This window comes from Xyrauchen texanus, chromosome 29, assembly GCF_025860055.1.
Source record: "Xyrauchen texanus isolate HMW12.3.18 chromosome 29, RBS_HiC_50CHRs, whole genome shotgun sequence".
In the NCBI taxonomy this organism is placed as follows: domain Eukaryota; kingdom Metazoa; phylum Chordata; class Actinopteri; order Cypriniformes; family Catostomidae; genus Xyrauchen; species Xyrauchen texanus.
In genome coordinates, this window is record NC_068304.1 from 29,280,828 (window position 1) to 29,302,540 (window position 21,713).

Sequence of the window (21,713 nt, forward strand, 5' to 3'; positions counted from 1 at the left end):
ATATGTCATGAATGCTTAAGCAAACATAATATTTATTATTTATTACATTTATTAAAATGTAATTTTAAGCGTGTGTATATATATATATATATATATATATATATATATATATATATATATATATATATATATATATATATATATATATTCTTTTCTTCTTTTTTACCAGTGAGATGCTCAAATAAGATTACAGCTAATTTATTTATGTCTACCAATTTTAAAAAGGAAGGATGACATTAAAAATACCTTTCCTACCTAATAAATTGGTAATCCTTAGATACTTTATATCTGTATTATTACTAGAGAGTGTTACTTTTCAGTGAGAATACCAATAACTAGGCATAATAACTACCGGATTCGAGATAGGAGGAAGATGAATTAGTATTATTTTTCATTCCTTAATGAAACTCTGTATTTAATCCCTAGGGCAAGAATTGTTGTTCACTGCTTTTAATCCTTGTCTGACACTGGAGTCTGAATTTTCTTTCTGTGTGTGTTTCTTTCTCTTGCTTTCTCTCATTCTTATCATCTTGGGCCTTTAGGGCTTGGAAATGTGTGTATTAACTCAACTTTGCAAAGTCGAGCCTTCTGGAGGGAAAAGCCAAATAAAGACATTCATTATCAGGCTGTTTTGCTAATCTTATTCTAACTAATATGATATTTTTGTATTACTCCATTGCACCTCATTGGGGAGTTGTTTTTATAATTTCAAAGAGAATGGTGTTCTGAAATCCTGATTATTCCCCTTCTGCTAACTGAATGGGTTCTTCAGTCATGCCAGTGATTGAAGGACAGAAACATACAGCAAGAGAGTGAGCGTACGTGTATGTGTGTGTGTGTATGTGTGTGTGTGTGTGTGTGTGTGTGTTTGTGTGCGTAAATGTTTGTCCTACACTGTGGGGACCAAATGTCCCCACACGGATAGTAAAACCTGAGATCACCCACGAGGGAAATTGCTTATTAAACATAATAAACTATGCTTTTTTTTTAAAAATGCAAAAAGGTCTCTGTGAGGGTTAGGTTTAGGGGATAGAAATTATCATTAGATCGGTAAAATACATGGAAGTATATGGAGAGTCCCCACAAAAACAAGTGTGTGTGTGTGTGTGTGTGTGTGTGTGTGTGTGTGTGTGTGTGTGTGTGTGTGTGTGTGTGTGTGTGTGTGTGTGTGTGTGTGTGTGTGTGTGTGTGTGTGTGTGCATGATTATGTGGGTTACGGGACATTTTTTTAGGTTACAAACTGGTAATTACAAGGGCATTATGTTATAAATGTAGTTTATGAGGACATTTCTAGTGTCCCCATAAAATAAATAGCTTAAAAAATATAATAAACTATGTTTTATTAAAAATGTAAAAATGCAGGAAGTTTTCTACATGTGAGGGTTAGGTTTAGGGGTTGTGTTAGGTTTAGGGGATAGAATCTATAGTTTGTACAGTATAAAAATCATTATGTCTATGGAAAGTTATAGGTAGACCAACGTGTGTGTGTGTGTGTGTGTGTGTGTGTGTGTGTGTGTGTGTGTGTGTGGATGCTGGATTAAGCTGAAGTACACTGAAATAAAATAAAAATGTTAACTTAAAGATGTGATTCATATCATACAATCTAAATTTTACAATATTTGAATCAAACTGAATGAATACATTAGGTTACATCAACAAGGCAAATCATAAACGTAAAAAAGTAAAAAGAATAATAGCTCCTTAAGGTCACAATTGCAGGTTGTCATGTTCAGCAGTATATTCTTAATTCAGAAAGGTAAGAGTATTTTTCCCTCAAACTCCCAGAGTTATTCATGATTAGTCAGAAAATGCTTCCCTACCTAAATTCATCTAATGAATATTTGAGTAGCCTATATGAGGAAGTTTAGTTGGCAGCCAGGGGCGGATTATGACTAGTGAGGGCCCTGGGTCCAATATTCTTTAGCCCCGGACCAATTATCTTTTAGATTGAATTATATTTTAAAGTTGAAATACACGCCATCCATTTTCATTGATTTAAGTCCCCTTTCAATACTCTTTCTGTTATTTACAGTCAGATTAATTCTAATCACAGAGGGCTGATGTGGTAAAAAAAAAAAAAAAAAAAATGCTCAAATGAAACAAGTTTGCTGAGCAGGCGCAGTTCCTAAAGAGACACTATACCATGTTAGCGGTTCTTATATATTTTTCAAACCAAGATTTGTCTCAACAAACTTTACATATCAAAGTTTAATCAAAAAATGTATTTTTCCAAACCACCTAAGACAAGTTATTTATTTGTAGTATAGGGAAAACATGCAGATATAGTATGTTTAGGGAACACCCTGGGATTTTCAGTGATACCAAATATTAGTGAGTTTGGCCATGATAATTTCCTCGCCTTGCTCTATAGAAATGTATGACATTAAAATTCAGCACATCAAATACAATTGTGGCAGGGCGGAGGGCAGGGCCAGGTCTTGATTCCGGACACAGACCCTAATCAGGCTAATCAAGCCTCCAAGAGAGATAAAGGCCGACCAGTGACGGCAGTGCGACAAAGAGAGAGAGTTACGGGCAGCTGTCCGATACCTGTGTGTGTGTTTGTGTTTTTTGGATAAGTTTTATATGAAACTATTATTTATATTATTAAGCTGGTTCTCGCCTCCTCCTTTCCATGAATCCCTTTACAACAATATTATTTTTTATGTTTATTATGTTTTTATAAACCAAAAACTATATCGACATTTGCTGTCTCAAGAGGTTGTAGTAAATGGCATAATAATGTCATAATAGCTTGTGATATAAAACCATGATATCTTTATGGCAGAACAAACTGCATGTGTAAAGTAACTAGATTTCCACACTTTAAATATTTCTTATAAAATTATGTCAGTATTTTCAAAGCTTGTTCTCTCTCTCTCTCTCTCTCTCTCTCTCTCTCTCTCTCTCTCTCTCTCTCTCTCTCTCTCTCTCTCTCTCTCTCTCTCTCTCTCTCTCTCTCTCTCTCTCTCTCTCTCTCTACAGGCCTATATATAATTTTATTTTTATTTTATTATTATGGTTGGCATGTATGTAATGATGATTAAGAGAGACATACCTCAAAACCCCGTTGTATCAAATTTTCAACACAATTATTCTAATAATAATGTACAAAAAGAGTTAGCACATGTTGCTTCAATTCAGTAAATTATCAAAATTCAAAATATCAGTAGCAATATAAATGTTATTGTTACACTGTAAAATGTAATAGTATTCCTTACTTAAAAAATATTAGTATGTTTACTTGAATTTAACCAAAATGTTGAGTTTACTAGAAAATGTTAATTGTTTCCGAACACGCTCTCCCATATTTACGTAATTTAAGTTAAATGTTCAAGACGTGCTGTTAGGCATGCGCACTGGGCGGCAATTTCCCCTCCCACACATGGACTGAGGATTCGACGCTCTTCTTCGGTAAATGCAAGGTAATATATTTTAATTTAAAACTCTTTTTCTGCTTTATATGTTTGATACTCTTAATTATCGTTAGAGGTTTTATTTTTGCACTTTGTTGTTTTCATGCTGTTTTGTGTGACGTATTAGCTCATGTTAAGAATTTAGAAACACGTTATTCACTACGTGTTATTTGAAGGCATTTCTGTAAAAACTAGTCTTTGCCCGCTTCATATCTGTAAAATTAGCTGACTGGTTGCATATTAATTAATATAGAAATGTATATTTTTTGATGGGCACGAGTATAATGGGAGTACTTGAGTAATTTGAACTGATGACTGGTCATGATTATGCGATACTTCTTACTGAATTATAAATTAGTTGACAACTCTGTAGAATGGGGAACTTTTTTATATTTGTTATTGTTACGGAATAGTTTTCGACATCGCTGAAAATATATCAAGAGTGCTGTTCGCGCCACTTTTTAGAACGAGGCAGCGCAGACAGACATGGATGCATTCACCCTAGAGCAGGAGTGCCCAATACGTCGATCGCGATCTTACCAGTTGATCGTAAAGGCAATGCTGGTAGATCGCACAAAATTGAAATGTGCTTTCGTTAAATTTTAATAAAAATAAATATAATGTCTTTCCTTCTTTTAGTTTCTGTCTGACTTGACGAGTAAATTGTGACCAGGCCAGATTTTTGTTTATTCAGTTGCCATGACAACTAGGTTCGCCCCTCAGGGCTTCTGAGAACAGAGCGCGAAATTGCAAAGCTAGCAGTGTTTGAGACTAGCTACCAGCAGCTACTGCCCTGATTATGCAAAACTGTCTGATTCCATTCAGTGCAAGTCATCAGAATAAGGTAAATGCCCTGACTATTGTAATCTATTGTGCTATAGGTGTTTTGGGTTTAGTGTTAAAACTGTTTTAATAAATAATTATTATTTATTTTTGTAATTAATTTGAAGATTAATTCCATGTAGGGATACATGCAGTAGTCCCAACAAGCATTTTTTTAATATATGTTTTCATATATTTTTTTAAACTTATTTTAGTTGGTAGATCTTATTGAGTTGGTCATTTAAAAGTAGATCATCACGCAAAAAAGTGTGTGCACCCCTGCCTTAGAGAGAGCGCAATCCAGACAAATTACATACACATTTATGTAAAAGACCACGACATCTTGAGCCTGGTTCTTTTAAAGTAACTCTTTTTAATTCGATACGCAACGTTTCTAATTTAAAAACGCAACATTGTGTGGTGAACTCCAACGCGTTGCGGCGAAAATAGTACGAGTGCGCTTATTATGATTATTACGGTAGTCTGCAGGCACCAAAACAAAAAAGAAAAGGAGGGTTATTCTGAGGTGCTTTTCAATTGAGTTTATCAACGTGTCTTCAGCCGACCCCCATCGCCAACACCTCTTCAAGTAGAGTATTATTATAATTATTAGTATTATTAATATCTTATTTAAATATAACATGTTGATGACACTTCACATTATTGTGCATGACAGTGACATGTCTGTGAAATCTTGGATAATTGGCCAGCACTTTTCACCGAAAGCCAGGATTTTTCCTCCTCTTCAAATCCCAGAGTTACTTTTTTCTATGAATTGTGTATTTGAATGTTAATAATCACTCGATATTTTTGCTTAGGTCTTTGCAGAATTCAATTGCTTATCTGGGGAAAATCTGAGATTTGAGTTCTATGCAGCGTTGGACACGCATTCTGCACGTTTGATTGAAATTTTTCAGAGAAAAGGAGGAAATCAGGGAAGAACACTTGATGAAATTTTGCATCATGTTGACTCAAGGTATTCCTTTGTGATTATTGCTATCTTTAAATCATTATGATTTGGCTATGGTTGTTACCCTCACCTTACTTTTTCGTAGTCATCTGATGTAACATATGTTCACACCGCAGTACTTCAGGGCCTTCCAATCCTCCTGGGGGATGACCCAGAGCAATTTTTCAGGATGAGCTTCGTAAGTATTTTTTATCGCTGTTTATCATTTTTTTTTAATTTGTCAATTTGCTTTATTACATGATATTATAGATCAGGTTATGAAAAAGTTCTGGGTGTACTTTTACAGTCAATACTGTATTTCTCTTGTGAAAATATCTTATTTGTGACATTGGTGATTTGAATTCCTTAAATTGATGAGATGAAATATACTGTAAATGCAATTCTGTGTTCTTATAGGGTTAGTTCACCCAAACATTTAAATTATCCAATAATTTACTCACCATCAAGCCATCCTAGGTGTATATGACATCTTCCAAGCTTTAAAATGGGAGTGAATGGTACCGAAGATTTTGAAACCCAAAAAAAGCGCATCTATCCATCAATGGCTCCAGGGGGTTAATAAAGGGCTTCTGAAGTGATGAGTTTTTGTAAGAAAAATATCCATATTTATAACTTTAGAAACTCTAATCACTGGCTTCCGGTAACGGCCATCCACGCATTCACTGGCTTCCTCTATCCGCTGTGCTTTCGCCACTGCTCACCGGAGCTTACGCTATGCCTATGTCATATGCCGGAACTCGACTCTTTTGTGAACGCGCAGACGGCCGATACTGGAAGCCAGTGATAATAGTGTATAAAGTTAGAAATATGGATATGTTTCTTAAATAAATGCTTCACTTCAGAAGGCTTTTATTAACCCCCTGGAGCCGTATGGATTACATTTTTGATGGATGGATGTGCTTTTTTGGGCTTTTTTCAAGTTACCATTCACTCCCATTATAAAGCTTGGAAAAGCCAGTGTTTGTGTTTGGCTGAAAGAAGAAAGTCATATACACCTAGAATGGCTTGAGGGTAAATTATGGGATACTTTTCATTTTTGGGTGAACTAACCCTTTAATAATTCAGAACAATGTAAAAGTACAATATAGTATTCCATTGAACTTGTGATTTCCCAAGTCTTCTGAAGACATGCAATATGTTACAGTAAACTAGAAAACAAAGTTTAAAGGAATAGTTCACCCAAAATTTATAATTCACCTTTATGCTGAGTGATTTAAACCATGTCTTCTGAAACGATATGTTCTGTTTTTGTAATTCAGTAAATCTTGTCATCTCTCTCATGATTTAAAGCTTGATTACATTTCCTTGTGCTTGTATTGATCACTTTACACCTGCCGTGTTTATCAAAAATGAATCAAACATTGTAAAAGTATTATAATTGTTGTAATTTAAAAATATAATTTTTTTGGTTAATGAACAGCCCATGGTCACTAGAATTTATCCAGTACTGTTGCAATGAATTAGAAATTCACACTTCCTATTTTTCTTACTCTTATAGGATTCAGATGTAGATGCAGACTTCAGTGAAGTAGATGTTGGACTGCTCACAGTTTTACCTGAAGGCATGCCTGCCTCAACATGGATGCCATGATGTCCCAAATTTGCCACATGCTGTATGTCTCCTCTTTGCTCTGATCTATGCTCTAAATTTAGACCATCCAAAGACAATGAGGAAGACATTTGATTTTATTCAACGGGTATTTCTTTCTTTGAGAGGAAAGTAAAGGCTTTTTTGGAGTTTGCACAGTGCCTGTTCTGCAAATGCTCTGTACCTTGTTTTAGGTCCAGATATTATGTTGTCATGCAGCAGAGTGCTGCAAGAGGTCTAAGTTTTGAGAACAGATTGTTTTAAAGGCATATTTTTTTTTTATTGTGTTGTTCTTAAAGCGTTTCAGCTGTTTATTACAAAAATAAACAGTTGAGAATTTCAAGTGTTTCAAGTGCCTTATTTGAACTTATCTTCAGTTTTCTTAAAGAAAACGTGGAAACCGATTGCACATAGTATATTAAGTGTACACAACTCATGTTGAGATTAGTGGTATTTCAGATGTAAAGTGAACGAATTGTATTTTTACTTTTATAATTGACTTAATAGAGTAATCTTACTAATTAATTTATAGTAAGTTAACAAAAAAATTAAGTTACTTGAAATTTACTATTAAGTTTAATTTAATATTAACAAGCTGACATTACTTGGATAGCAACATTAATATAATTCATTTTAACTAGTAAATTTGCTTTGCAAAAATAAGGCAATTGGTTTCTTTAATTTAAGTAAATCAGAAAAGATTTCACATCAAAAAGATTAGTGCATCACAACACAAAGGCAGCCATTTTGGAAATGAATTTACAAGATCTACTTTCAGAGGAGCATGGAAACTTTCACTAGGAGGCAGTTTTTTCAGCAAAGTTGATCATGTTGATATGGACATGTATTGTAGAGGCTTTATAAATCATGTGTCAAATATGGTATGAGCGCTGTTAAAAAGTGGCTCAAAAAATATAGAATTTTTAAATTGAATTAAAACAGGGAGGCAAAGGAATAATTAACTGAAAATAACGTTAACTGAAATAATAGAATTAAACTGAAACAAAACTAATATACTTTTTCATAACTCCACAACTAACAAAAATTAAAATTATCTTGAATTAATTTAGTTTTTTTATACAGTAGGGTGAATATGGAGAAAGGGGAACACTTTTGGAAATGTTACTTTTTTATTGATCCAAATGCAACATAACCTAACATTATACCTTTTATAGAATGCTTATATCTCCTACCTTAGTCAAAAGAAAAAATTAAGAAATACTCAATATTGGGAAAAATACTCCAATACTTTGGCAGTGTTGTGGGACAGGAAGAATTATTCAATAAAACGTTCTACAAAAATATGATTTGGAATAGATTTTAATATTTTCTAACAAATTTCACATCATATGCAACTTTTACAAACATTAAGTCACTTTTGCTTTTTTAATATCCTCCCATTTCTGTCCTTTTCATTATCAATTATTTTCTACAGGTGGTCATGAAATGAACTCCAGACACACCCTGATGTAAAATCATCAATTTAAATCCTCAAAAATTAATTATTCACTTCTCAAAGATTAGTTTAGAAATATTTTTTTTTTACCATTAAAGGAAATACATACGGATACAATAAGGGTCAAGCTTAACTTTACTCATCTTCACCATATTTTATACAATTTGAAAAAAAAATTACAATCTACTTTAATTAAACATGAAAATGCAATTAGATAGAGGGAACACAACACCGCCCTGAGATATGTAATGATAGACATTTTAAATGATAACAGTAAATGCTGTAGTTTTGGCAGCCATTAATTATTAAAAGTAAAACTAAAATAAAAACTAAACTGAATCTAGAAAACTAAAACAAAGTGGGAAAACTAATAAAAACTAAACTAAATTGAAATTCAACAATTTAGAAATACATTTTTTAATAAAACTCAAACTATTAGCTGTGCAATGATCCATATTTTTTACAGCATTTATTAATAATGTTACATGTGCTCATTTCAAAATATATTAACACATTTTTAATTAAAAGTTGTATACATTAATTAGTTAATGTGCCATGAACTAACATTAAACATTTGTATTTTAAATTAGCATTAACCAAGATTAATAAATGCTAATCAATTTATATTGTTAGTTTCATGACTGCATTAACTAATGTTAACAAATGAAATCTAATTGTGTTACAATAAGCTTTAATTTACTTTATATTATTACCATTCAGTTTATTAATTTATGGCATTAATTATATATATATTGTGATTTGAAATTATGCACAATAACCTGGACAGTGTTACTTAACATCTAAATGCTATTTACGAGTCAAAGTGTAACAAAGCCAATATTGGCACAATTTATCTGAACTTAAAGTTGATCTCAAATGGTGAATTGCTTTAACTGAACACACACACACAAATCACCAAAGAAAATCTATTGTTGCGTAATAGAATTTTAGCGTTAGGCCAACGTTCTGTTTACTGTTTCCCGGACAACTAAAAAAGCGGACAAGTTTTTAATCTACTCGGACTGATTGTTCTACAATTGCAATCATCTGACAGTTTACTGGATAGTTTACAGTGATAGTACATTGTTTATTAAAATGATTTCAGACGGAGATTTGAGAAGAAAACGCTTGCATTGTCGACTAAAAATGAGTTTGTCCAACAAAAGACGTTTTCCTGGAGACCGTGTCGAACGAGGACGCAAAACTGCATCTTTGTTCGTGGGTAACCTTCATCCCGATGTGTCTGACAGACAGCTGTTAATTGCCTTCTGCCGGTTTGGTCCCATAGCCGAAATGGGAGTGTGCAGAGACAAAGTAACCAAGTGCTCTCTCGGGTATGGTTATGTGAACTTCGTATACCTCGAGCATGGTAAGTAGGCACATTTAATCTACTTTCACAGCAAAAATGGAAAAGATAAACGACGAAAATATCAAACCATTATTTTGACTAATAAATATTATAACTCCGCCTACCACTGCTCAGACCTAACTCAAGGCGGGCATATTTAAATTTTCGCGACGTGGCAGAGACATTAAATTCGTTAATGGGAAAGACATTTAGTGGATTAAGAGATTGGATAATTTAGGGTGACCATATTCTGGTTTTCCAAAAAGAGGACAAATATATATAATATATGGAATTATAGAATATTATGGATTCAAAACAGTGTTACTACTAATGCAAACTTTAATACTGTGAAAAAGACTCTATTAGCATAACATAAAAATATATAAATAAATATATCTAAAATGTCCAACATTCTTTTGAATGTCCGTGTACTAAAATAAAATATTTGATGCCATGAGTGTACCTTCATTTATTATTATTTTGAATGGCCATGGAAAATGAAGCAATGTGTTAATTTTACCTGGTCGCAAAAAGTAGTCCGTTAATTTACCTGAGTAACTTTCACCTTTTGCTGACCCTTTATGGCTTCGCAGAGACCTTTATTAGCAACTGACACATAAATGCCAGCTTTACATGTAGGTCATTCTGCTTCCCAATGATCTCGACCTGGACGAAAGCGTGGGAATTTTTGGTGCAAATCTTCTGTAAATATGCACTTTCGTTTGGGCATTTTTCGACTACGCTGTCATTTGCTGCTATTGTCAAGCATCTGTTTGATGCTCAACACAACAGCGCTTCGCGGCGAGATTGACAGGCAGGAATTTGGCCAATAGTTGCTGCAAGCCTCTTATAATCGACCAATTGGTGTCTCTACTCTTAATATTTCTGTAATACGAAATATAGCAATACATAAAAGATTCCAGTGATTTGGTCACAGTGAAGGTCGGGGAGTTGAGAGAAGGCTTTGATCCGGATAAAATTAACCATGGTTTTACTGTAGTAATTGTAGTAACCATGTGTTTTGGTGGAAACGATGTAGTTCTGATGTACTAAACATGGTGTTACTACAGTAACATGTTGTTAATAGTAGGTAATAGTAATCATGTTTAATTTTGTGGTTTACGTTAGTATTTAAACAGAGGTGTAAGAGTATCTGCCACTATATAAAAAAAGCAAACCATAGTTAATGTTCATGAGTACATTTAAATATTTTGAAATGTCAAGAAATTTGAACTGTATATTATAATGTACAGTGTACAGTACTCATATTTGAATAAATGGTCCATTGTACAGTTGTAGATCATGTTTGTATAAGGAAGGTTGTTATAAAGTGTGATTATGCCAGTTATTTCATTTGCCTAAAGGTTCAATCAAACATATTCACTTTTCCATAAACTTCACTCTTTATAGCTGAGAACGCCATGGAAGCCCTTAGTTCTGAGGTCCTCTTGGGCCAGCAGATAAAAATAACTTGGGACCAGAACCACCAGGCTGAGAGAAATGGCAGATTTGAGGATGAGGAAAAGGACAACAATACCCACATGGTATCTATCCATCACTTTATTAGCTATCAAATCATTAGTTGAATGTGAATGCAGTTGAGCAGACTATGTTGACTTGTGCTCATTGTTGCATAAACAGGGTATGAGTCTGTATGTCTCAAATCTGGCATACACCTTGGACAGTGAGCAGCTCCAAAAACTGTTCTCCTCATTTGGAAAAATCACCAATGTTAAGGTATGCTGGTTGTTTTCAAAGGGACTGGTAAGTAACACATCAAATTAAAAACTTAAGACTTATATTTGAGGAGAACAGTCAAACAATTAAGTAAAATATGTTTACTCTTCTATGATCAGGTAATGATGAAGAACGGGCGGAGCCAAGGCTACGGATTTGTGGCTTTTTCCACACCTGAAGGTGCCAATAAGGCCTTGTCCAAGATGAATGGCCATGTTGTTGCCAACCGACCATTGAAGGTCGAACGGTCTCGCCACATGGAGGGGAAATACCAAACTGAAGCCCAGGACAGCAGCTCTGAAAAATCAATGCATGTCCTTCGTACCAGACAGCCTGCGCCCTCTCCTGGAAACATCATGGCCACTGCTTCACAGGTGAGATAACATTTAAATCTAACCTAAATGACAGCTGTTGAGTGTTCACTACTTTGCTTTGATTTATTAGCCTTAGTTGTAGCAAAGTTAGAGCACAGCAGTAATGCATATTTGTGTGTCCAGGTGACTGAAGCTATTGAGTTCCCTGAAGCCATTGAGGCTGCCAACACATCAGTTGACTCAAGTGATATGCCAGCCTTCAATGGCCTAGACAGTGGAGAACCTTCAGGAGGCTTGCCCAATACCAAGGTATGAAAAAAATCTGTATTTAAGAGTAATAGATCTTCACCTTTTATGGAGCATTGTTGAGTTAAACATGGCATGTGTAATCTTCTCTTAGCTGGTGTTGACTATGGAAGGTCCTGACATCTTCTTGCCACATCTCGCCGAGCTCCAAAGCAGCCATGAAGAGGTTGCAATGCCGGACTGTGAGTCACACCACCTTTTGGCTTTACTTCCATCCTTTATATAATCACTCCATTGCTCTATTTGACACATTTGGTTTTGGATGATCTTCACCTCTTTGTGTTTTGTTATTGTACAGTGGAAATTGTGCAGATCTATCAGGAGGTCTCAGGGGCCATAGAGCATCCACACAGTGAGGAGCTCCAGATATTGGACCGTAGACAATGGAAAACCTCCAGAGGTCTTTCCCATTTCCAAGGTTTGAGCAATTTTTTATTCTCAGAGGAATATAATTTGAAAAGTAGTTTTATATAGGTCTACAGCATTTATAGAGGACTGTTAAGTGAAATGTGGTCTGTATATTCAATGTCTAACAGAGTCACCCCAATTTTTGGCTTCACTTCCGTCTGTTATATTATAACTCTATTACTTTAATTTACACATTTAGTCCTATCATGTATAATCTTCATATTTGTTGCTGATATGTTTTGTTGTTGTTGTACAGTGGCAAATGTGCAGAGCTGTCAGGAGGCCTTAGGAGCCACAGAGCCTCCACAGTGTGAGGAGATCCAGAGTTTGGACCCTGAAACTTCACTTATGGGTGAGTTTTGAACTCTGCAATGACATGTCATTTACTAACACAAAAACACGTACACAGTTTCCAGTGTTTCTGACAGCACTTGCTCTCCTTTACTGCCAGAATCTCAATCCCTGGACATCATTCCAAGCATTGCCAGTGAAATGTCTCCAGCTCCCCAGGAGGTACAGATAATTTTCTGTCTTGCTGGTTTTCTCTGACTTAATCTAAAGACTTTTTGAGTAGCTTATGAAGACTTTTCTCTGACAGCCATGGCAGTTTAAACTAGAGCACAGCAGTAATGCATATTTGTGTGTCCAGGTGTCTAAAGCTATTGAGCTCCCTGAAGCCATTGAGGCTGTCAAGACATCAGTTGACTTAAGTGATATGCCAGCCTTCAATGGCCTAGACAGTGGAGAACCTTCAGGAGGCTTGCTCAATACCAAGGTATGAAAAACTCTTTATTTTAGAGTAATAGATCTTCACCTTTTATGTAGCATTGTTGAGTAAAACATAGCATGAGTAATCTTCTCTTAGCTGGTGTTGACTGATGGAAGGTCCTGACATCTTCTTGCCACATCTCACGAGCTCCAAAGCAGCCATGATGAGGTTGAAATGCCGGACTGTGAGTCACACCACCTTTTGGCTTTACTTCCATCTTTTATATAATCACTCCATTGCTCTATTTGACACCTTTGGTGTTGGATGATCTTCACCTTTTTGTGTTTTGTTATTGTACAGTGGAAGGTATTGAGTTCCCTGAAGCCATTGAGGCTGCCAAGACATCAGTTGACTCAAGTGATATGCTAGCCTTCAATGGCCTAGACAGTGGAGAACCTTCAGGAGGCTTGCCCAATACCAAGGTATGAAAAAAATCTGTATTTTACAGTAATAGATCTTCACCATTTATGGAGCATTGTTGAGCTAAACATATCATGTGTAATCTTCTCTTAGCTGGTGTTGACGATGGAAGGTCCTGACATCTTCTTGCCACATCTCGCCAACCTCCAAAGCAGCCATGAAGAGGTTGCAATGCCGGACTGTGAGTCACACCACCTTTTGGCTTTACTTCCATCCTTTATATAATCACTCCATTGCTCTATTTGACACCTTTGGTGTTGGATGATCTTCACCTTTTTGTGTTTTGTTATTGTACAGTGGAAGCTATTGAGTTCCCTGAAGCCATTGAGGCTGCCAAGACATCAGTTGACTCAAGTGATATGCCGGCCTTCAATGGCCTAGACATTGGAGAACCTTCAGGAGGCTTGCTCAATACCAAGGTATGAAAAACTCTTTATTTTAGAGTAATAGATCTTCACCTTTTATGTAGCATTGTTGAGTAAAACATAGCATGAGTAATCTTCTCTTAGCTGGTGTTGACTGATGGAAGGTCCTGACATCTTCTTGCCACATCTCGCCGAGCTCCAAAGCAGCCATGATGAGGTTGAAATGCCGGACTGTGAGTCACACCACCTTTTGGCTTTACTTCCATCTTTTATATAATCACTCCATTGCTCTATTTGACACCTTTGGTGTTGGATGATCTTCACCTTTTTGTGTTTTGTTATTGTACAGTGGAAGGTATTGAGTTCCCTGAAGCCATTGAGGCTGCCAAGACATCAGTTGACTCAAGTGATATGCTAGCCTTCAATGGCCTAGACAGTGGAGAACCTTCAGGAGGCTTGCCCAATACCAAGGTATGAAAAAATCTGTATTTTACAGTAATAGATCTTCACCATTTATGGAGCATTGTTGAGCTAAACATATCATGTGTAATCTTCTCTTAGCTGGTGTTGACGATGGAAGGTCCTGACATCTTCTTGCCACATCTCGCCAACCTCCAAAGCAGCCATGAAGAGGTTGCAATGCCGGACTGTGAGTCACACCACCTTTTGGCTTTACTTCCATCCTTTATATAATCACTCCATTGCTCTATTTGACACCTTTGGTGTTGGATGATCTTCACCTTTTTGTGTTTTGTTATTGTACAGTGGAAGCTATTGAGTTCCCTGAAGCCATTGAGGCTGCCAAGACATCAGTTGACTCAAGTGATATGCCGGCCTTCAATGGCCTAGACAGTGGAGAACCTTCAGGAGGCTTGCTCAATACCAAGGTATGAAAAACTCTTTATTTTAGAGTAATAGATCTTCACCTTTTATGTAGCATTGTTGAGTAAAACATAGCATGAGTAATCTTCTCTTAGCTGGTGTTGACGATGGAAGGTCCTGACATCTTCTTGCCACATCTCGCCGAGCTCCAAAGCAGCCATGATGAGGTTGAAATGCCGGACTGTGAGTCACACCACCTTTTGGCTTTACTTCCATCTTTTATATAATCACTCCATTGCTCTATCTGACACCTTTGGTGTTGGATGATCTTCACCTTTTGTGTTTTGTTATTGTACAGTGGAAGGTATTGAGTTCCCTGAAGCCATTGAGGCTGCCAAGACATCAGTTGACTCAAGTGATATGCTAGCCTTCAATGGCCTAGACAGTGGAGAACCTTCAGGAGGCTTGCCCAATACCAAGGTATGAAAAAATCTGTATTTTACAGTAATAGATCTTCACCATTTATGGAGCATTGTTGAGCTAAACATATCATGTGTAATCTTCTCTTAGCTGGTGTTGACGATGGAAGGTCCTGACATCTTCTTGCCACATCTCGCCAACCTCCAAAGCAGCCATGAAGAGGTTGCAATGCCGGACTGTGAGTCACACCACCTTTTGGCTTTACTTCCATCCTTTATATAATCACTCCATTGCTCTATTTGACACATTTGGTTTTGGATGATCTTCACCTCTTTGTGTTTTGTTATTGTACAGTGGAAATTGTGCAGATCTATCAGGAGGTCTCAGGGGCCATAGAGCATCCACACAGTGAGGAGCTCCAGATATTGGACCGTAGACAATGGAAAACCTCCAGAGGTCTTTCCCATTTCCAAGGTTTGAGCAATTTTTTATTCTCAGAGGAATATAATTTGAAAAGTAGTTTTATATAGGTCTACAGCATTTATAGAGGACTGTTAAGTGAAATGTGGTCTGTATATTCAATGCCTAACAGAGTCACTCCAAGTTTTGGCTTCACTTCCGTCTGTTATATTATAAATCTAGTACTTAAATTTACACATTTAGTCCTATCATGTATAATCTTCATATTTGTTGCTGATATGTTTTGTTGTTGTTGTACAGTGGCAAATGTGCAGAGCTGTCAGGAGGCCTTAGGAGCCACAGAGCCTCCACAGTGTGAGGAGATCCAGAGTTTGGACCCTGAAACTTCACTTATGGGTGAGTTTTGAACTCTGCAATGACATGTCATTTACTAACACAAAAACACGTACACAGTTTCCAGTGTTTCTGACAGCACTTGCTCTCCTTTACTGCCAGAATCTCAATCCCTGGACATCATTCCAAGCATTGCCAGTGAAATGTCTCCAGCTCCCCAGGAGGTACAGATAATTTTCTGTCTTGCTGGTTTTCTCTGACTTAATCTAAAGACTTTTTGAGTAGCTTATGAAGACTTTTATCTGACAGCCATGGCAGTTTAAACTAGAGCACAGCAGTAATGCATATTTGTGTGTCCAGGTGACTGAAGCTATTGAGTTCCCTGAAGCCATTGAGGCTGCCGAGACATCAGTTGACTTAAGTGATATGCCAGCCTTCAATGGCCTAGACAGTGGAGAACCTTCAGGAGGCTTGCTCAATACCAAGGTATGAAAAACTCTTTATTTTAGAGTAATAGATCTTCACCTTTTATGTAGCATTGTTGAGTAAAACATAGCATGAGTAATCTTCTCTTAGCTGGTGTTGACGATGGAAGGTCCTGACATCTTCTTGCCACATCTCGCCGAGCTCCAAAGCAGCCATGATGAGGTTGAAATGCCGGACTGTGAGTCACACCACCTTTTGGCTTTACTTCCATCTTTTATATAATCACTCCATTGCTCTATTTGACACCTTTGGTGTTGGATGATCTTCACCTTTTTGTGTTTTGTTATTGTACAGTGGAAGGTATTGAGTTCCCTGAAGCCATTGAGGCTGCCAAGACATCAGTTGACTCAAGTGATATGCTAGCCTTCAATGGCCTAGACAGTGGAGAACCTTCAGGAGGCTTGCCCAATACCAAGGTATGAAAAAAATCTGTATTTTACAGTAATAGATCTTCACCATTTATGGAGCATTGTTGAGCTAAACATATCATGTGTAATCTTCTCTTAGCTGGTGTTGACGATGGAAGGTCCTGACATCTTCTTGCCACATCTCGCCAACCTCCAAAGCAGCCATGAAGAGGTTGCAATGCCGGACTGTGAGTCACACCACCTTTTGGCTTTACTTCCATCCTTTATATAATCACTCCATTGCTCTATTTGACACCTTTGGTGTTGGATGATCTTCATTTTGTTATTGTACAGTGGAAGCTATTGAGTTCCCTGAAGCCATTGAGGCTGCCAAGACATCAGTTGACTCAAGTGATATGCCAGCCTTCAATGGCCTAGACAGTGGAGAACCTTCAGGAGGCTTGCCCAATACCAAGGTATGAAAAACTCTGTATTTTAGAGTAATAGATCTTCACCTTTTATGGAGCATTGTTGAGTTAAACATATCAGGTGTAATCTTCTCTTAGCTGGTGCTGACTATGGAAGGTCCTGACATCTTCTTGCCACATCTCGCCGAGCTCCAAAGCAGCCATGATGAGGTTGCAATGCCGGACTGTGAGTCACACCACCTTTTGGCTTTACTTCCATCCTTTATATAATCACTCCATTGCTCTATTTGACACCTTTGGTGTTGGATGATCTTCACCTTTTTGTGTTTTGTTATTGTACAGTGGAAATTTTGCAGACCTATCAGGAGGTCTCAGGGGCCATAGAGCATCCACACAGTGAGGAGCTCCAGATATTGGACCGTAGACAATGGAAAACCTCCAGAGGTCTTTCCCATTTCCAAGGTTTGAGCAATTTTTTATTCTCAGAGGAATATAATTTGAAAAGTAGTTTTATATAGGTCTACAGCATTTATAGAGGACTGTTAAGTGAAATATGGTCTGTATATTCAATGTCTAACAGAGTCACCCCAATTTTTGGCTTCACTTCCATCTGTTATATTATAACTCTATTTCTTAAATTTACACATTTAGTCCTATCATGTATAATCTTCATATTTGTTGCTGATATGTTTTGTTGTTGTTGTACAGTGGCAAATGTGCAGAGCTGTCAGGAGGCCTTAGGAGCCACAGAGCCTCCACAGTGTGAGGAGATCCAGAGTTTGGACCCTGAAACTTCACTCATGGGTGAGTTTTGAACTCTGCACTGACATGTCATTTACTAACACAAAAACACTTACACAGTTTCCAGTGTTTCTGACAGCACTTGCTCTCCTTTACTGCCAGAATCTCAATCCCTGGACGTCATTCCAAGTGTTGCCAGTGAAATGTCTCCAGCTCCCCAGGAGGTACAGATAATTTTCTGTCTTGCTGGTTTTCTCTGACTTAATCTAAAGACTTTTTGAGTAGCTTATGAAGACTTTTATCTGACAGCCATGGCAGTTTAAACTAGAGCACAGCAGTAATGCATATTTGTGTGTCCAGGTGACTGAAGCTATTGAGTTCCCTGAAGCCATTGAGGCTGCCAAGACATCAGTTGACTCAAGTGATATGCCAGCCTTCAATGGCCTAGACAGTGGAGAACCATCAGCAGGCTTGCCCAATACCAAGGTATGAAAAAAAACTGTATTTTAGTGTAATAGATCTTCACCTTTTGTGGAGCATTATTGAGTTAAACATGGGATGTGTAATCTTCTCTTAGCTGGTGTTGACTATGGAAGCTCCTGACATCATCTTGCCACATCTCGCCAAGCTCCAAAGCAGCCATGATGAGGTTGCAATGCCGGACTGTGAGTCACACCACCTTTTGGCTTTACTTCCATCCTTTATATAATCACTCCAATGCTCTATTTGACACCTTTGGTGTTGGATGATCTTCACCGTTTTGTTATTTTACAGTGGAAAATGTGCAGATCTATCAGGAGGTCTCAGGGGCCATAGAGCAGCCACACAGTGAGGAGCTCCAGATATTGCACCGTAGAAAATTGAGAACCTTCAGAATGCGTTCCCATTTCCGAGGTTTGAGCGAGTCTTTATTCTCAGAGGAATATCATTTGAAAATTTTGTTTTATACAGGACTACACAATTTATGAAGGATTGTTAAGTGAAAAATGGCCTGTATATTCTTTTTTCAGCTAATTGTGATATTGGAGGGTTCAGGCATCATGCTGCTGTAATGCCGGACTGTGAGTCACCAAAATTTTGGCTTTAATCCGACTGTTATAATATCAGTCCAGTACTTTAATTGACACATTCAGTATTATGTATAATCTTCACATTTTTGTGCTTATTTGTTTTGTTGTTGTGGTTCAGTGGCAAATGTGCAGAGCTGTCAAGAGGCCTCTAGAGACATAGAGCACCCAATCCATGAGGAGCTCCAGAAAATGTCCCCTGAAACCTCACTCATGTGTGAGTTTTGAACTCTGCTATGACAATGCATTTACTAATACAAACATCCTTACACCGTTTCCAGTTTTCCTGACAGCACTTTCTCTCCTTTCCTGCCAGTATCTCAATTCCTGGTAATCATTCCAAGCGATGCCAGTGAATTTAATCCAGCTCCCCAGCAGGTACAGATAATGTTTTGTCTTGCTGGTTTTCTCTGACTTACTCTAAAGACTATTTCAGTAGCCTATGAAGACTTTTAGTTGACAGCCATGGCAGTTTAAACTAGAGGACAGCAGTGATGTATATTTGTGTGTCCAGATGACTGAAGCTATTGAGTTCCCTGAAGCCATTGAGGCTGCCAAGACATCAGTTGACTCAAGTGATATGCCAGCCTACAATGGCCTAGACAGTGGAGAACCATCAGGAGGCTTGCTCAATACCAAGGTATGAAAAAATCTATATTTTTTGACAAATACCATTTGAATAAGGAGTTTTATATAGATCTCCACCATTTATAGCATTGCTGAGTAAAATATCATGTGTACTCTCCTCTTAGCTGGCAGAGACTATGGAGGGTTCTGGGATCTCCTTTCCACAACTCACCAAGCTCCAAAGCAGCCATGAAGAGCCTGCATTTTCGGACTGTGAGTCACACCACTTTACATTCCATGCTTTATATTATCACTCTAGTGCTTTAATGAACACAATTAGGATGTATAATCTTCAGATTTTTGTGCTTATATTTTTTATTTTTTTGTACAGCAAATGTGCAGAGCTGTCCAGAGGCTCCAGGAGCCTCGGAGCCTTCACAATGTGAGGTGCTCCAGAAAATTACCCCTGAAAACTCACTTATTGGTACGTTTTAGCCTGTTGGTGCCATATCATTAACTACTACAAACACCCTTGCACAGTTTTTCTGACTTGCTCAACTTGCCCAATAGTATCTCAGACACTGGACATAAACCCTGGTGATGAAAGTGATAGCAACGAATCAGTTCCACTGAAGGTACAGATAAAACCTACTATCATTTTCATGATCTCATCACCCTGCTGCCTTTTCTTAAATCAGAGGTAGTCCTTACACATGTCTCTTTCTCTACTATATCAGAAGGGGGACTCAAGTCAGGATTCTTCATTCTGGGGACCCCGGCTCAAAAAACATTGGAAAGCAGGTGTGAGCTGCCTCACAAGCTGGAGTGTCCTTGGCCTACAGTGCATCCGTAAAGTATTCACAGTGCTTCACTTTTTCCACATTTTGTTATGTTACAGCCTTACTCCAAAATGTATTAAATTCATTATTTTCCTCAAAATTCTACAAACTATACCCCATAATGACAACGTAAAAGAAGTTTGTTTGAAATCTTTGCAAATGTATTAAAAATAAAAATGAAGAAAATCGGAAGCCACTCCTCAGTAAAAGGCACATGACAGCATGCCTGGAGTTTTTGAGTTCTGAAGGACTCTCAGACCATGAGAAACAAAATTCTCTGGTCTGATAAAACAAATCTTAACCTGAATGGCAAGCGCAATGTCAGGAGGAAAACTCTTTCACATTGTCATTATGGGGTATTGTTTGTAGAATTTTGAGGAAAATAATGAATTTAATCCATTTTGGAATAAGGCTGTAACATAACAAAATGTGGAAAAAGTGAAGTGCTGTGAATACTTTCCGGATGCACTGTATGTGCACTCTGGTCAGTATTCAAGTATCAGTATGACTGTATTTTGTGTTAAAAAATAGTGGATCTTGGCTTTATGTGTAACCAGTGTTTGTATGTTTACAGAAAAATGACACAGTGATGCATCGGTCCTAGACGAAGAAGAAAGATTGCAGAAAGACACAGCAGATACAATGCAATTGAGGAAAAAAAAAGTGCAATTTAAAAAAGTGCAATACATATTGTGCAATTTAAAAAACAAAAGTGCAATATAAAAGCATGTGTTTTGAGTGAATTTTAGCTTTTTCAAATGTAAAAAATATTAATAAAAACTTATGTCCACCTAAATTAGTATTTGATATTAAATCCCTCAAACAAAACTGCTTTGGTAAACAAATTATAGTTAAACAAAATGGTTGAAGAGATTGGTAACACTTTACAATTAGATTCAATAAGTTAACACTAGCAGATGAATTAGGTATCATTAACAAGAGCAATACAAAAATATATTGTCACACCATTGATTAATCTTGGTTCATTTATAAAGTTAAAATTGTTAACTGTTATTTCATGTTAGTTCATAATGATTTGACTAATGTTAGCATATTAAACTTTTGATTTTAAACATGTATTAGTATAAAATTAACATTAACCATTAATAAGTGCTCTAAAGTATGGTTTATTATTAGTTCAGTTAGAACAACTCTCTACATCTGCTTTACGCATGCTGCTGCTCCTGCTGATGACATGAGTCAATATGCTGCTGCTGCTGCTTGCACGAAAACATGATGCTGCTGATGTACAAACGTCAAGATAAAGCCCCCAATAATATTGTATTATGTTTTATCAAATTAAGTCCTTCTACACAGATCCTCA

The 21,713-nt window shown here is 37.0% G+C and overlaps 2 protein-coding genes and 1 long non-coding RNA gene across 5 annotated transcripts; all 3 read left to right on the top strand.

The window, feature by feature from the left end:
• Positions 1–4,753: 4,753 nt before the first annotated feature.
• Positions 4,754–7,058, top strand: LOC127622673 (uncharacterized). Its single transcript, XR_007967993.1, has 4 exons — positions 4,754–4,827; positions 5,057–5,214; positions 5,325–5,386; positions 6,707–7,058. It is a non-coding gene; the product is annotated as an uncharacterized LOC127622673 (long non-coding RNA).
• Positions 7,059–9,398: 2,340 nt separating this feature from the next.
• LOC127623047 (polyadenylate-binding protein 1A-like) lies at positions 9,399–11,966 on the top strand. Its single transcript, XM_052097255.1, has 5 exons — positions 9,399–9,621; positions 11,011–11,144; positions 11,242–11,337; positions 11,457–11,711; positions 11,835–11,966. Exons 1-5 carry the CDS (start codon positions 9,399–9,401, stop codon positions 11,964–11,966), a joined length of 840 nt encoding a protein of 279 aa, XP_051953215.1.
• A 1,685-nt stretch (positions 11,967–13,651) lies between these two features.
• Positions 13,652–21,174, top strand: LOC127623286 (uncharacterized). Of its 3 annotated transcripts, XM_052097674.1 has the most exons (23): positions 13,652–13,666; positions 14,084–14,152; positions 14,269–14,390; positions 14,481–14,568; positions 14,685–14,806; positions 14,897–14,984; positions 15,100–15,221; positions 15,312–15,399; positions 15,516–15,635; positions 17,884–17,979; positions 18,079–18,140; positions 18,277–18,402; positions 18,494–18,581; positions 18,691–18,810; positions 18,927–18,977; positions 19,105–19,200; positions 19,300–19,361; positions 19,498–19,623; positions 19,736–19,823; positions 19,942–20,034; positions 20,121–20,185; positions 20,288–20,351; positions 20,964–21,174. In XM_052097674.1, the coding sequence occupies exons 1-23, from the start codon at positions 13,660–13,662 to the stop codon at positions 20,969–20,971; spliced, it is 1,971 nt and encodes a 656-aa protein (XP_051953634.1). In that variant the 5' UTR covers positions 13,652–13,659; the 3' UTR covers positions 20,972–21,174. The 3 variants fall into 3 exon arrangements, with proteins under 3 accessions (XP_051953634.1, XP_051953635.1, XP_051953636.1); XM_052097675.1 differs by lacking the exons at positions 15,100–15,221; positions 15,312–15,399; XM_052097676.1 differs by lacking the exons at positions 14,897–14,984; positions 15,100–15,221.
• Positions 21,175–21,713: the final 539 nt, after the last annotated feature.